The sequence below is a fragment of the Danio rerio genome, chromosome 20, assembly GCF_052040795.2.
Source record: "Danio rerio strain M-AB ecotype USA chromosome 20, GRCz13ab, whole genome shotgun sequence".
Classification (NCBI taxonomy): domain Eukaryota; kingdom Metazoa; phylum Chordata; class Actinopteri; order Cypriniformes; family Danionidae; genus Danio; species Danio rerio.
The window spans coordinates 9,810,072-9,826,781 of record NC_141040.1 but is presented as its reverse complement, the minus strand read 5'-3'; the positions used below and the strand labels follow the sequence as shown (position 1 = coordinate 9,826,781).

The window sequence follows — 16,710 nt, the reverse complement described above, 5'->3', positions numbered from 1 at the left end:
CAAAGTTAATTACAGCTACCTAGACCACATGGAACCTAAAAGCTACACTTTCAAATTTGAGTTTATTAAAAAAATACAAAAGCTTTTTTGGGGTGTTTATTATAACACAGACAACATATACAGATTTTTTATACACTTTCAATAGTGTTTTATGAAAATTCAAAGGGTTTTCTTTAAAATTATACCAAATTTTTGCATTTACACCTCTGCATTTCGATTTGGTTATAGCTTTCAAATTTGGGTACGCAAAATCCAGGCGGAAATCCCAAAATAGCACTGGAGTTTAAAAGGTTAATCCAAAAAGATTGAACAAAATGACAAAGAAGTAGACGTTTCCCAGAAAGAGCAAGGTACATCATTGTCACTTTTAAAACTTGTGTATAAACCACTTGACAGGAAATAAAATATATATTTTATAATCATATAAATACCTTAATAATTATTTAATAAAATAGTTTTTTAACATAATTTGTTAAGAAACTGTTAGGGTGGCAGGATAAATAATAATAATTACTTTATTACAAGTTTGAAGGCCAAATTTGAATTAATATTTAGGTTATTAACTAAAATATAAAACTCAAATGATTCATGGAGCTGAATGTAGTAAATAGTCGGTATAAAAAATATTTGTAGTCTTTTACTAAGCATTGTTTGTATAGAGATGTATAAGATAGAGATGGCATGAAAAGTGAATTGTTTGTTTTGAAATATGTGAATCGGAATTTATCTAATAATATACCCTAAACACACGTGGTTGTTGTCATGCGGTGAACTCGGCCAATTGTGTTAGGTGTTGTCATCTCAGTTCCAGCAGTCGCTCTTTCAGATGCTGCACCAGCTGAATTAGTTGACTAATCACGGAGCGCAGTCATGGTATTTGATGCCACATCATGTGACAGTCACATGGCGGCAGCGCAGCATCAATCCGGACCAAATTTCGAACCAGCATGCACCAATTTAAGACCGATCTTAAAATTCAATCAATCTGCACAGCGCTGCATGAAGTCGAACGCACCTAAAATCAAGTCATGTAGTGTAAACAGCACAGCAATCTGCCGATGTTTAAAGTCTTGTAGTGTAAACTAGGCTTGAGTTGTTTTGCTTTTACATTTAACCACAACCCAGTCCAAACCCTGTCAAACTCAACTAACAGAGAGAGAGAGTTTGTGAAATGCACATATGATAGTGTCCAATGTCAAAAAAGCATTAAAAACATTGGTATGTACTTACAGTTTGTTACATGTTTACAGTAGTAAAATGGCGAAAAACGGTAAACTTGTGTTAATTATATTCATCATCTATTCATATTTTTATAATATTCTAAAGTGATCATCATTTACGTCAATATAAATAATTATGACAGTTATGTTATCTATAAAGCTTTGTTGTTTCTTTGCACAAATCCTTTTCTATTCAAAATCGGATCACATCTGTGCACTGGATGCTTTGCATCAGCCTGAAACCCTTCTTTAGATGTTTTGGTAGTTTTGTGGTCTTTGGTTAAGGCATCCTTTCATTTAAGATCACCACATCGTCACATCTCATGAACTTCTTCGGGGACAATTTCATTTAAGGCGCACACTGCTCCCTCTCGAAATGAAGAACTGCTGGATTTTAGCTGTACTTTTAACAAATGTTCGTTTTATGAAAGCGATTCAAAAGGAGAGACTTTTCCCTTTTGGAATATCTGAAGGGGATTCAGTTCTTCAGGAAGGTGACGATGAAGTGTCCGCAGCCCTGAAGATAAAAAAGCCATTACAGTTCTACGACATGCAGTTCAACATTCTTTATGTAAGCTACATGATTTTGCTCTTTGCTATTACATTTAAATGTGTCACGTGTGTGTGTGTGCGTGTGTCTGTGTCTGTGTGGTGGTACTTTTGGTAGCATTAAGTTTTTTGCTTAAGTAAATAAAACCACATGTGCAACCAGACTCAATAAACATATAAAACATGTCAAGTCTACAATATAAAATGCAATTGGCCGTTGTATGGCAATCATTTCACCTAAAAAAAAAGCATTTAGCATACATTTTTAGTCATAGCACCTTAAAATAACAATTAATCTATGCAAACTAATCCACTAAAATGACTTGATTTGGTCATCTTCATTAAATTCTTGGATGAAATATGATTATCCATGCCCCTTCAACCGATAGTTTACTGTGAGTGAAAGATGAGAGGAAGAGTGCAAAAATAAACCTCCCTCTACTCAGTATTTAACCTCAGTAGGAAATGTCATTATATTGAAATAAAAGTCTGCAGCTTTCGGTTTGGACTTTAAAATGCTAAATTCTTTCTTCTACAGGTTTCCACAAATGGCTTTTTATCCCTTCAGCCTCCTCCTGAAGAGAGCCAGTATCTAGGAAGCACCTTTCCTCTGAGTTTCTCTGCCATCGCACCTTTCCTGACAGACTTTAGTTCAGGACAAGAGAAAGGATCTGTGTTTTACCGTGTGGACGAGTCAATAAATGTATTAAACCGGGCTTCTGACATGGTTCAGCATGGTTTCACTGGTTCTGCATTCAAGTCCAGCCACACAGTCATCGCCACATGGGACAACATTGAATGTGAAGTGGAGAAGCTCCTTCAGGTCCCATTTACGCATTGTGTAATATATTGTTTATCTTGTATTTTGAGGCATTTTGATTCTGATTGGTTATAGAACACTACACTTTTCTTTTCGAAAAAAAAATAGACTAATTTTTTATGTAAGTGGAGTTAAACAATCAAGTTTTACTATTTTGAAACCATTCAGTCAATCGTCTGGTGTGGTGGGATCCAAATTAGACCATTTGCATTTCGATCCCACTTAATAGTCGCTTATACCTGTGAACTTACATGGTAAATAGGTGTGTAAGTAGCATGTAACTACAGTGTATGTACTAACTGGTACATGGTATTTACTTGTGTAATACTGGTGTATCTACACACTTGTAACAACCCACTAAATAGTATGTGTAAGTTCAAATGTGTAACAGGACATAACAACACTAAGAAAGTACACATCTGTATCAAGAATAATTTAAGTGCGTTCTGTAACAACATGTACTTGCAGGTGTTTTCCCTCTCCCACACCTGTTTGCACACCATCTTTTTGTGTACATTGTATGGCAGAAGTAATGCTGCATTAGAAGGTTTCACCTTGTGATTCCAGTGTACTTACATGGGAACTCCACAAGAACTCATTCAGTCATTTTCTTTTCGGCTTAGAACCTTTATTAATCCAGTGTCGCCACAGCGGGATGAACATATTTGATTTTACTCTGCAACATAGTGTTTTACACAAGTACTTTGAGTAAGCTATGCCTTTATTAAAACAAGTTAATTGTTTGCATTATCAAGAAATTTTAGAATCTGAAGAAATAAAAAGAGGGGGGAAATGGCATATATATTTTTGATGAACCCGGTATGCTTTTCTAATGTCATGGATCAGCTGTGCTAAGGCAACTTTACTATTTCACCTTCCCAGCCAGTAGTGCCACTGAATGAATTTTAAATGTTCTCTCAGTTATTTTGTAGTCTTTAATTTGAGACCATTTTACACTTTATATTGAGTGAACAGTTCCTGTGGAGTTACCATGTAGGTACACTGGTATCACATGGTGAAACTATCTAATGCAGCATTAGTTCTACCACACAATGTTCACTAGAAAATGGTATGCAAACAGGTGTGGGAGTGGGAAAACACCTGGAAGTACATATTGTTGTTACGCAATGCACTTACATTGTTCTTGTTACAGATGTGTTCTTTCTTAGTGTTGTTAGCAATGTCCTGTTACACATTTGAACTTCCACATACTATTTAATAGGTTGTTACAAGTGTGTAGTTACACCAGTATTACACAAGTAAATACTATGTAGGTTACCAGTATATATATACACTGTAGTTACGTACTACTGACACACCTAGTTACCATGTAAGTTCACATGTAAAAGCGATTATAAAGTGGGACCCAAATTTCAATATGCAATTGTGCCTGCTGCAGACACACTATAAATAAAAATATTCATTGGATTTACACATTTTCTTTAAGGTAACTGATTGCAAACAATTTATATGAGCTAACTTTAAACAAACAAATTCAGTTTAGTAACGTTCAACTTACTTGTTTGTTTTTAGTGCATGGCACAGCAGCGAAGTATTACGCTGGAATGAGAATATAGTTCCTAGCCAGATAGTTCCTAGAAAATCCTAGAAAGACATCTTTTAGTTTCCATCATTCTTCGTACACAATGAAATTGCTAATTTTAAATAGGAAAATGATCTAAACTTTAAAAAAAAGAAATTGAGCGAGATGCTAATGGTCTAATCTGATTAAATGATTTATGCTAAGCTAAGCTAAAAGTGCTCCCGCCAGACTCTGGAGATCAGCTAAAAATGCTAAAACTCAAGTGTTGAACTGGAAACTTGTAAAATGAGCCAAAGTGTTTGAAGTGAACCACTGTTCTGACCTATATGCAGGTGACCAGTTTCCAGGTTGTGTTGGCTGGTAATAAATCAGATACATTTGCCTTGTTCCTGTATCCTGAGGATGAGCAGCAGATGCTAAATATCAGTCACAATTATGCTAACATGTCAAAAGGAGATGTCAAACTGCAGGCTGGTTTTAATAGAGGCGATACATCGACCACAGGAGAGCTGTCTTACAGTCTGCCTGGCTCTGAAGAGAACATCAACCTCTATAGGTCAGTGAAGGATGACCTAATTCTTATCCTTTGCATTTCTGCATTGCAAAATGATTTGTTAATATTTATCCATTTTAATAACCCTTAAATATTTTAACTATTAAAATTTATTTTTATGTTAATTATTTATTCTTAGAATGGTAGATACATATATTACATATTGTACAATGTAATATGTATTAGAAAACTTAATTGCTTAATGATTGAATGGTCAAGGTAATACAGGAGAGAATGAGTATATAGTGACATTGTGTGGATAAAGAATACAAACTTGGATAGGTCTATTTCATTTGTCAGCATTAGTTATCTACGTGGCATTTCACAGTGCACCTCAACCGAGATTATTATTGCAAAACTCAATAAGTACATACTTTTAGCCCATGGCTAAAATGTTAACGTCATGTTTATTTGCTTATTTTTTAACCCCATTTATTTATTTATTTACAAATTCTGAATTGCATTATAGGACCTTGATCTCTACTTTAACATAGTGACCTATACTGGCATTTTAGCAGTTTGAAACTATATGGAAATCTTTTTGGGTCATTGTACAGTTGAAATCTGAATTATTAAATCCCCTTCATTTTTTTTTCCTTTAAATATTTACCTAATAAGGTTTAACAGAGCAAAGAAATTTTCACAGTATGTCTGATATATATATATATATATATATATATATATATATATATATATATATATATATATATATATATATATATATATTGTTTTTTCTTCAGGAGAAAGTCTTATTTGTTTTATTTCAGTTTAAAAAAATAATAATATTATTATTATATTAGTCAATATTATTAGCTCCTTTAAGCTATATTTTTTCAATAGTCAACATCATTATACAATAACTTGCCTAATCACGCTAACTTGCCTAATTAACCTAGTTAAGCCTTTAAATCGTCAACTTAGAATTATAAGGTTCTGTCTGGCATTTTTGTCAAAATTGAGTTATTGACATATTTTTATTAAATGACAACTTACTTACATTATTGGATTTTATATACCTGTATATATACGCTTTTTACATTTTAAGAGTTTTTATTTTAAAAAAGAAATGTCACACACACACTGTTTGCTATGGAATGCAAAAACTTTGAAGCTCAATATCTCAAAATCATTCAGAACGCACATAGAACCTTATAATTCCAAGATGACGAAATGTCATTTTAAGCTATATAGAAGTGTCTTGAAAAATATCTAGTCAGATATTATTTACTGTCATCATGGCAATGATAAAATAAATCAGTTATTAGAAATGAGTTTTTAAACTATTATTTTTAGAAATGTGTTGAAAATGTTTTCTCTCCGTTAAACAGAAATTAAGCAAAAAATAAACAGGGAACCAAATAATTCAGGGGGTTTAATAATTCTGACTTTAACTATATATGCATGTGTACATGTGTGTATTTTTGTATGTAATACAGTGCTTTGTTTCAAACTAAAAATTCCCTGACAAAATCATATAAAAATGATGAGATAAATATTCAGTTTTCAGGTTATTTTTAAATGATTAAAGGCTATCTGAAATGCCTGAACTATACATTTAAGTTTCTTTTAACCAAAAACACTGCATGTGTTAAAAAAAAAAAAAACTCTAATTAACATAAACAATGAACAACTTTAATTTTCATTAAAGCATTAACAGAGATTAACAAATGTCTTAACCAACTTACTAGTGATTTTTTCAGTCATGCATTAACTAATGTTGACAAATGAGACCTTACAGTACCATGGTATTATAAATGCTGTAACAGAATTACTTTTTAACTTATTATTTAACATGATGCAGTAACTACAGGCAGCAGATTAAACCTTATTATTCATTTCCACTTTTGCAAACCCCAGGGAGGGGAACACGGGAATAAGCGGACTGTGGATTTTCCACATCGGATCCAGCCGCTTCCCTTTTCAGAATATAGTTCCTGCTTCTGTCACCAAGTCTGACTCTATGGGTTACAAAACCACTCAAAGAACCACAAAATCAAATACAACTGCAGATGAATCTGCTTCTGAGCCTCAGGTGGACAATCCAGCTTCACTTGTTCAACAGCCCTTAAAACCAAACCAAGAACTACAACAAGTCAATGTAACCAAAATGTGTGGTTTGCACCTGAGATTCTGCTCTGTGGATGGATACTGCACAGACTACCCAACTGGGCCATGCTGTTACTGCAGAACCGGCTACTATGGCAATGGCAGACATTGTTTACCCATGGGTGAGTTTATTTATTTTTTTTAATTTCTTGTGACTGTCAAGTCAGGTCATTTTTATTTCTTTAGCACTTTATACAATGCAGATTGTGTTAAAGCAGGTGAACATAGACGACACAGTTTAGGGTTTTGTAATTAGTGATTTCTGCTTTCGAAGCACTGCTTTATGAACCTTTGAAACCTTTATGAATGCTTTTTATTTTAAATTAGTGCCCAAGTAGCAAAAAATTATGGCTCAGATTTGGCCTAAAACTGGCACAGCTGGCATTCATACGGCACTGGCACACAGAGGCAGAGGTGGCACTGCCTTTAAGGGCCTACTCACACTATGCCATTAGTACCGTGCCCAGGCCCGTTTCCCGGATTGTTTGAGAAGTGTGAATGCGCTGAATCGGGCTCAAGCATGGTTCACTTGGCCGGCCCTGGCCCGGTTGGAAGAGGTGTGCCTGAGCGCGGTTCACTTGGGATTTGGCGCGGTATGCTTGTGTGTGAGTGCAAAACGCGCCAAAGCCCGAAACTGAAAGCGAGACGTGACTTTTAAGGGGCTGTTTCATATAGATTTATTAATCATTCTTACTGTTCAGTGAACGCAAACTGCCGTAGTTTATTAAAGACGAGAACTCCTCACAGCACGACAGCTGCGCAGCTTAAGCAAACCTTATTCCTGCAGCACGAGGGCTTTATTATTGTTTATGAGCGCCAAAAGTGGCGGATCTGTTCGGCGAAATATCAGACTGCGTGTCACCGCATCCCTAAGGACTGTTTGGCGAAATATTTAACTGCATGTCACTGCATATTAAATGACTGATATAACTAGAGAAATCTCCTCTATGCTGCTGACTGAGAGAGCGCTTCTCACTGAACAGCGCAGCAGCGATGACGTAAGCGTGCCGAGGCCCAATATGGTGTGAGTGCGGGCCGTCGGAGAAGACGGGAGGGGGGACAAGCGTGCTTCGAGGCAACTGTACCTAGTGTGAGTACGGCCTAAGGTGGCAGGCATGACCTGGTCCAGATGTCAATGTAGTATTTAGCCCAGATGTTAAAATCTGATATGAACCCTACTTACTCTATTTAGGATATTTTATGTGGTCCCCATAGATCTGTTATCTACTGAATCAAGACAAACTATTTTAGTCATACCATAATCATTACTAAAGAATCGAGAACTTTGAATAATCACCATATGATTTACAGTTGAAGTCAGAATTATTACCCCCCTTTTGATTTTTTTTTTTTTTTTTTTAAATATTTCCCAAATGGTATTTAAAAGAGCAAGGAAATTTTCACAGTATGTCTGATAATATTTTTTCTTCTGGAAAAAGTCTTATTTGTTTTATTTCGACTAGAATAAAAGCAGTTTTTAATTTTTTTTTTAAATATTTTTGGGACAAAATTATTAGCCCCTTTAAGCAATTTTTTTTTCGATAGTGTACAGAACAAACCATTGTTATAGAATAACTTGCCTAATTACCCTTACCTGCCTAATACACCTTATTAACCTAGTTAAGCCTTTAAATGTCTCTTTAAGCTGTGTAGAAGTGTTTTGAAAAATATCAAGTTAAATATTATTTACTGTCAGCATGGCAAAGATAAAATAAATCAGTTATTAGAAATAGGTTTTTAAAACTATTATGCTTAGAAATGTGTTGAAACAATCTTCCCTCCATTAAACAGAAATTGGGGGGAAAAATAAACAGGAGTGATAATAATTCAGGGGGGCTAATAATTCTGACTTCAACTGTATATAGTATAAGTTTGTAGATGAAGGCCTAACTTACCCACATTTAGATTGGTCTCAAAAATATTTTGTTGTTCTAAATAGAAAGCCCATCATTGGCCTTTTACAGTCTAAGTATACTTGAAATAATGTCAATATGTCAGAGCTCTGAGGACATTGTATAGCGTGCCACACTGCTCCGTCTAACATGTCTTAGTCCGACCTGTACAGAGGCTTGTGGTGCTATTGGTTTAACGTAATCTATTAGAGATAATAACATAAACCCTCTTTGAATAATTCAAAACATAATTTATTAGCCAGGTAAATGTGTATTATTATATTATACACATTGTATTATTATTCATACAAGACATCAAATTCTCAAAGATAAATCCAAGATTAAAAGATGCATACCTGACTTTAAAATATACATAGCGTGGAACATGAAGTTCCACGCTATGAGCAGATCTGGATAACAGGATCGCCCAGAACATTTTTCAAATCTTCCCTTAAGTAATCCAAGAATCCGCCCAAGGAAAGGGGTGTGTGAATAACAAAAGGCATTTGCATTTAGTGCTGCCTGTAAGAAAGGCACACCCTTCACAGTGGTCAAAAGATACCTGAAGTTATATATTTAATGTTTTGATTATGTCTATTTCTGAGGGAATGAGATCTTTGTACCAGTCGCACTGAGACATTTCAAATGATATCAAACATGATAGATAAAGTCACTTGGGTTGACATAGAACAGTGGTTCCCAACCTGGGGTCCGCGCCCCCCTAAGGGGGGCGCCAGAGTTCACAAGGGGGGCGCGGGAGAGGATAAGTGTTGAGGTAGAAAAAGGCATAAAAATGCTCCACTATTTTATAGGGCTGTACAATTAATCGAAAATCCGGTTTCGATTTCAAACGATTATTAAAAAAGCATTAATCAAGATAAAGTTTATTGCATCATAAACCATCCCCTTTCCAGTTGTTCACATTTGTTGCTTCTAAAAGCGCGAAAGACTGCGTGCTTATTTGTGTGTGCAGCAAGCACCCGCAGTCAGAAGCATGCGGCCGGTCAGCATTCACTCTCATTCACACACTGAGACGAGCAGCGGAGCGCAGACATCTAAAGTCATCGTAACGTGAGCGCATTAATGGTCAAATAGGTGTCAAAACGCGGTGTTTAGTGATTATTTATATTAACCCTCATTTGTGTAATAAACAAACGAGTTGAGGATCAAAGGACGTGAAAGAGAAACCATTAAAGAGACAGCGAGAAATATTCCTGCTACCGCCTGTTTTTATCATTAATCAAACAATGACAAAATCCCTCACTAGTCTTGACTGAAGGACTACTGTAGCTAAAGTGTTTTTCTTACAGTGAAGATGCTTAAATCACAGTTTGTTTAATATTTTTATTCTATTGTATTTATTTCTCTTTCCTTTGCAAGGTGGAAATAACTGCATGTATACACTTGAAGTCAGAATTATTAGCCCTCCTGAATATTAGCAACCATTTTCCAGCCCAATTTCTGTTTAATGGAAAGAAGATTTTTTTTTACTTATTTCTGAACATATTAGTTTTGATATCTCGTTTCTAATTACTTATTTCTTTTATCTCTGCTATGATGACAGTACATAATATTTTACTAGATATTTTTCAAAATACAAACATTCAGATTAAAGTGCGGTTCAAAGGCTTAATTAGGGTAATAAGGCAAGTCATTGTATGACAGTAGTTTATTCTGCAGACAATCAAAAATATATATTGCATAAGGGGGCTAATAATATTGAAGTTAAATTGGTTTCAAAATATTTAAGCCTGTTATTATTCTAGCTAAAATAAAACAAATAAGCCTAGAAGAAAAATATTATAAGAAATACTGTTAAAATTCCTTGCTCTGTTAAACATAATTTTGGGAAATATTTCTAAAAAAAAAAATTCTCAGGAGCGCTAATAATTTTGACTTTAACTGATAATCGTTTTGAATAATCGTGATTACAATTATGACCAAAATAATCGTTATTATGATTTTCCCAAAATCAAGCAGCCCTACTATTATATATGTATTTTCAAATACTAAAAAAAATCAAAATCAAAACATGCTTAAAATTCCAACATAATAGTAAAAATAATTAAAATAAATAACTTTAAATAATTATTTAAATTTTGCTCACGCAATGTGCTTGTCCAACGCGTCGTAAAGGCAAAATCAAAACAAAAATGGCAGAGAAACGTAAATGCAGTGGTTCTTCAGAGGCGAAGAAAAAGATTAGACAAAGATTAGTTTTATTGAAGCCCAAGACAAGTTAAAAGTGATTAATTTATATTTTCTATACATATTACGTATATATTAATATTACACAAACACACACATACAGTATATATATATATATATATACTGTAGCCCAAAGAAAAAGGTTGGGAACCACTGATATAAACAGTACATATGTGTGTGCGTGCATGTGTATTTATATGGTGGGGGGGCTCCAATGTTTGTATATGTTCATGGGGGGGCCCCCAAAGAAAAAGGTTGGGAACCATTGACATAGAACATTCAGACTTTGAAATGGTCATACTGTATGAGTACAGTGTGTAGAGGGGGTGGTAGAACAAAGGCGTTTCAGTGGATTCAAATTTAAATGGAGCAAAGGTGGGGAACTGGTCTTTTCCCGCATTCCCACCAGCTGAGTTGTGAAGTCAATTTGTCTCTGTTTTCAGCTCATGTTTGAATTGTCAAAGATATCATAATATTTGTGATATCTCAAATCTTGCACGCTGTACCATGTGGGTTGTGTGCGTCAGTTCCCTAAACAACAAGAACAAACGCCTGACATCGCCTGTCCGTATTCCTCAAAGTTTTTTAGAATTAAATGTTTAGAGATGATGTGTCCCTATGTGTGCCTTTGATGCACCTCTTGATGCTTCGTATGTCCTTGTCGCAGCACTATATTTCATATGCTGATTTGATCTGGTACATACCAGTTACAAGGGTACTGGTTCAATAATGGCACCAGGTTTTGGTACCCAACCCTATATGTGGGTGGTTTAAAGCGCATATCAAATTGTCAAGGTCATGTGATTTTAGTAAACTTGGCTTTGTTACATCATTACAGTTTACAAACATTTAGAAAACTTAATATTTCAATACTGGGTGGTGATCTAATAAAATAAATACAATCCAATGATAGATCGCCCCCAGTGCCGAATCACTGAACAAGTTTCAAAGTTTTTAACTGATATTGGATCAGATTTACTAGTTTGTAGACATTTTGAGGCATTTGAAAAATAAAAGGGAATAATATTAGTTAATAGTCTCTTTCTTAGCAGAGCCCACCATGGAACAAACAACATATGAAGAGTTCAGATGCAAAAGCCTCTGAATGCTGTCTGAAATGTTCTTCTGAAATGAGTTTTTTTCTTTTTCCACAGGCTGCTTTGTGCAAGTTCAGTAATTTCACATTTATGGTGATGAATATGTTATTTTTATTGCCTTTAAAGAGAAATAAATAAATATAAACACAGGAGGCTAAAAAAATGCTTTTCCGAATATTCAGTTGACATTTAGAGGCTTTTTCATCTGAACTCTTTATGTCACAAAGTCTATTAGACTGGATCCAATTGCAAATGAAAGTTTGACTAGTTCATAGAAGAAATCAACAGGACAGCAGGTAGCCAGAAGCCAGGCGATGGCAGCGTACGAATCTCACAAAAATCAGCACTTGACTGCAGGGTGAGACCTGAGGAAACAGGACAGACACATGAACAGACTGAATGCTTAAGACTAGTAAACGAAGTCCTTAAACAGCCAGTCTTAACAGGTTGCAGCTGTAGCTATAATGAGTCAGATGATTGTCCGCACACTGTCAGGGGAAAAGGTAAACAAACACACCCACTCAAGGAACACAACAACAGAATGAGAGTACTGATTCATAAACTGTGACAATATAAGACTTAAAATGTATAAAATAACACATATTATGCAGGGCCTTAATAGTTTAAAATATTAGATGATAAGTAGGCCCACACAGAATCTGCGCGCGCAGAATTCTGCAGATTTTTAGCCCATCATTGATTCTATTTATTTACTTGTGTAAATTTGTGTAAATTTATTTATTCAGTTTTTAAATCAATTTCAGTAATGTTATTGACTAATATGAAAATGTGATTCATATGATTTATTTACAATATCGTTTCTAAAGTAATATTTTCTGACTTTAGAATATATTATATGAGACTTGCTTTGTTTACCAAATAAAGTGGATCGAATTGGATTTGCATTGTAAACATTAAATAAAAGTTAAAAAGGTATTTTTTTTTTATTTTATATATTAAGGTTTTAGTTATGATCCTCCCAAAATCATTCCGCATAAATCCACAGTTTTTTTTACAAAATTCTGCACAGAAATAGCAAAAATTGTCAGCAGATGCTGTCTGGTTTTAATTATATTAGGTGCATTTATAGGTTATATTTTCGATTTAAAGTTTGCAATTCAATAGCATGTTTTTTTTTTTTTGTTTTTTTTTTTGCATTTACACAGTTTTAACCAGTAGGTTTTGAACCTTTTGAAACAGTAAATCATTTTGCAAAGCAATTATTTTTAAGTTTTTCTATCACAGGGGTCTCAAACTGAAATTGGCAGTGGGCCGATTTCAGTGACTGACAATTCACAGGAGGGCCGTTTTAACTTTTAAGCACAAGAAAAAAAGTGGAAACCCAACATAATTCATGCACCCTATGACAACAGACATGACATTTCTATTTCAAGCATTACCTGTTACCAGTGATAATGTGAATCAGCATGTTTAGCATGTCACTCAGCTGCTGAAATATATCTGTGACTGGATCAAGTCCAGACACAATTAACAATAAATTAAATGCAGATCTTTTACATTAGTGGTAGCATTTACATCAGTGACTGCAAGACAATCATTTGACTATTAACATTAAAAAAACAGAATGTATGCATATTACTCATTTATTCACTAAAAATTATCCATATGCCATTACTTTCTCAAATCAAAAACTTTACATTGTATCAACATATTAATATTTGGACTATGGACTCTCTCCTCACTTATTGTAACCATGTTCAAAATGTTTATAAAAAACTGAAACAAAGGCTATTTGTTTATGGGAAAATTACGACAAATTTGTCTTTTTCGGTTTCAAAAACTGATCTTCATGCCATAATCTTGTCTACCTTGTCTTGATGTTTGCCTGTTTGGTCTCTCACAACAAATGATATCTTGTAGCCAGAGTGTACAATAGGGCCTATTAGATCCACAACAGACTTTCTGGATGGACACATCACTGTTTTGCTTTATCACTCTCTAATGCGTTAACATTTCAAAACTACATTATGAACGCAGGGATTAAACTGTACTATGAAGTTTTAAATAGCGCTACCCCAGCAGCCCTTTTTGCTTTGGTACCAAAACTTAACACAAGGACTGATCGTTCCACCAGATCTGCAACATATGGATGTTTGCCATTAATGGCTTTAAAAAAACTGTTATGGACAGAGATCTTTCTTTTATGTATTCACAAAAGCCTGGAATGAGATCCCACAACATCTAAAAACAATACCAACAATGAGACTTTTTAAAATATCACATGCTCGTCATCTAATGGTCAACTATCGCTGTAGCCACTGAGATAGTAGCCTGCTTTTCTCTATCTTATATGTTTGGTGATTGTTTGTACTGTGTTGATGGATGAGATGTCTGCCTGTTTTTTTATGTTCTGCAGAGCAGGAACCTGCTGAAAAACAGCATTCATGCTGATCAGGCCCTATTATCTTTTAATCTTTTCCTGTTAAAAAAAAATTATAAATAAATAAATGAATAATGCACTACAATAGTCCTGCCTTGGGATATGAAATGCTTAAACTGGCTTTTTCGAAACAGAGATTGGGAGTGTATGTCATAGTTTGTGAATTATTATAGGTTTTTTTTTTTTTTTTTTTGTCACAAATGCTCAAGATGTGGCCTATCAAATAACCATCTTTAACAAAGGAATGTGCCTGAGAGATGTCTGATCCAATAATTAAACCCCCCCTTTTTTCTAAATTTGGTAAAAAAACTTTTTTTTTTAAAGTTACTAGTCATCTGATTTTTAATATTAACTACACATTTTGTGAATTTATATCCCCAGGCCATGATCATCAGGTGCAACAAGGACCTTTTTATATACTGTATGTTTGACTGTGATGCCAGCAATAATGCAAATGTAAAATAAGTCTGTTTTACAGGTATTTCTCAACCTTTGAGTGGAAAGCTGAGTGGCCATGTTTCTGTTGGGGGCACTAAAGTTCAGCTAAACAGTGTGGACCTCCATGGCTTTGCGGTGGTGGGAGAAGGTCGTGTGTATGTCTCCATCAGTCCTGTCCCAGCTAGGGTGGGCTGGGCTCTGATGGCTGTGGGCCCGCTGGTCTCCACATTTGGCTGGCTCTTTGCTCTTGAGCTCCAGAACCATCCAAATGGCTTCAGCATAACTGGTATGACTGCTTATCCTTATCTGAAGCTCCATTGCTTATTATTTCACACTAATCATGTCAATACCTTTTATCAGGTGCTGAGTTTTTCTATAAAGCAGAGCTGGTGTTCAGCCCACAAGGACAGCGTGTTATCATTATTCAAGAGGCTCAAGGAATGGATTCATTCAACCACTTGAATTTTGACATTAACATCATTGGAGATTTACCTAGCATTCCCAGTGGAGCCAAAGTTCATATTCTGCCATATACAGAAACCTATCACTACAACCATTCAGGTAATTCTTCTAAAGGAGCGCTATTCAATTAGTTTGTCATGGGGGCCAGTTCATGAAAAGCATCCCAAATGAGGGGCCGGAGAGTTATGACTTGCAATATAAGTGATGACACAACAGCAATATAAGAGCCCAAATATTATATTTTTGCTCCTTAAGACACCCACGTTGGCTTTTTCTTCATTAAGACGTTAATATTTTGTTTCTGAAACTACATAACATCACTGCAGTGTGCAATGTGGCTTTTTTACAAACATATTTAAATGTTGTATTTCAGAGCACAACAAAATCAGTGTATTGCTCAAGTAGGCAAAGAGCTTAGAATGACCAAGTTGCGACACTCAATAGAACGTTCCATTGCAACAGCAGCGCCCAGCAACAGCCCCGGATTCCGCCATTTTGGAGTGAAAGCGATCGGCCGTCCGTTGGATCTTTTTGCTGTCACGATGGCAAGCAGCTGCTTTATTTTTTTTTTTATTTATCTAAAAAGCGCATGTAAGCTGAGAAACAACCTGAAAGAAGACATTACAACACTTACTATCACGATCATTAGCACTTTAAAAGTTTATTTTACAGACTTATTGTATACTGTTGTTCTATTGGAATTTTCATTCCAAAATGGCCGCCGTGCCCTCTTTTGGCTGTTTCCCAAATCGCACTAGAGTGTCACCTCTTGGTGATTCTATGCTCTTTGAAGTAGGCTTCTTCTACATTCAGACACGTTATGTTTTGAACTGCATAACAATTAAGGGAGCAACGATTATACATTTTGGTTGTATGATTCATAGTCTGAAGAATAACCATGGTTTCAGTATAATCATGATTATTATGCATTTATTAAATTCAAAACACAACTAGTTTAGAAAATCACAAGACAACTGCTTTTTTTTTTTTGAAGTGTTGCTACTGAGAAGTGTTGCTACTCAGTAACCAAATACAGCACAAAATATTAATAAAACAAACAATATTCTATTTCTCTCTTTGGACTTAGAAATAAAAGAAACCTTTTTTTTGATTTAAACATGAGGGATAATTTTACAATGAAAATAAATGACTGAACAATTAATAGATAAATAAAAATTAAAATAAATAAAATAGTATTTGTCTAATGTTAATTTAAGCTATATATTAGCCAAGACTTTCAATGAACTGTTGTTATTATCTAAGTTCCTAAATGCATAATGATTTTAATAATTTGTAATAATTCGTCTAACGGATCTTTTGTTTACATTGCACTGAAAGCCACGCACAACTCTCACCACTACAGCATGAGGATTTTTACTGTGTACGCCTGGAGGACGCGAGTGCATCGGTCCGCTGGCGAG

At 34.9% G+C, this 16,710-nt stretch overlaps 1 protein-coding gene across 5 annotated transcripts in view; it reads left to right on the top strand.

The window, feature by feature from the left end:
• The first annotated feature begins 200 nt into the window (after nt 1–200).
• Nucleotides 201–16,710, top strand: part of nid2b (nidogen 2b (osteonidogen)) — a 34,407-nt gene continuing 17,897 nt past the window's right edge. The window contains exons 1-7 of one of the 5 annotated variants that reach the window (XM_087298031.1): nt 201–350; nt 1,652–1,791; nt 2,308–2,610; nt 4,465–4,688; nt 6,543–6,913; nt 14,868–15,113; nt 15,188–15,388. In XM_087298031.1, coding sequence (XP_087154157.1) covers nt 1,771–1,791; nt 2,308–2,610; nt 4,465–4,688; nt 6,543–6,913; nt 14,868–15,113; nt 15,188–15,388 — 1,366 coding nt within the window. In that variant the 5' untranslated portion in view covers nt 201–350; nt 1,652–1,770. Of the gene's footprint in view, nt 351–1,434; nt 1,792–2,307; nt 2,611–4,464; nt 4,689–6,542; nt 6,914–14,867; nt 15,114–15,187; nt 15,389–16,710 lie in introns of those variants that run through there. The other 4 variants (XM_087298032.1, XM_087298028.1, XM_087298030.1 and 1 more) reach the window with 4 other exon arrangements.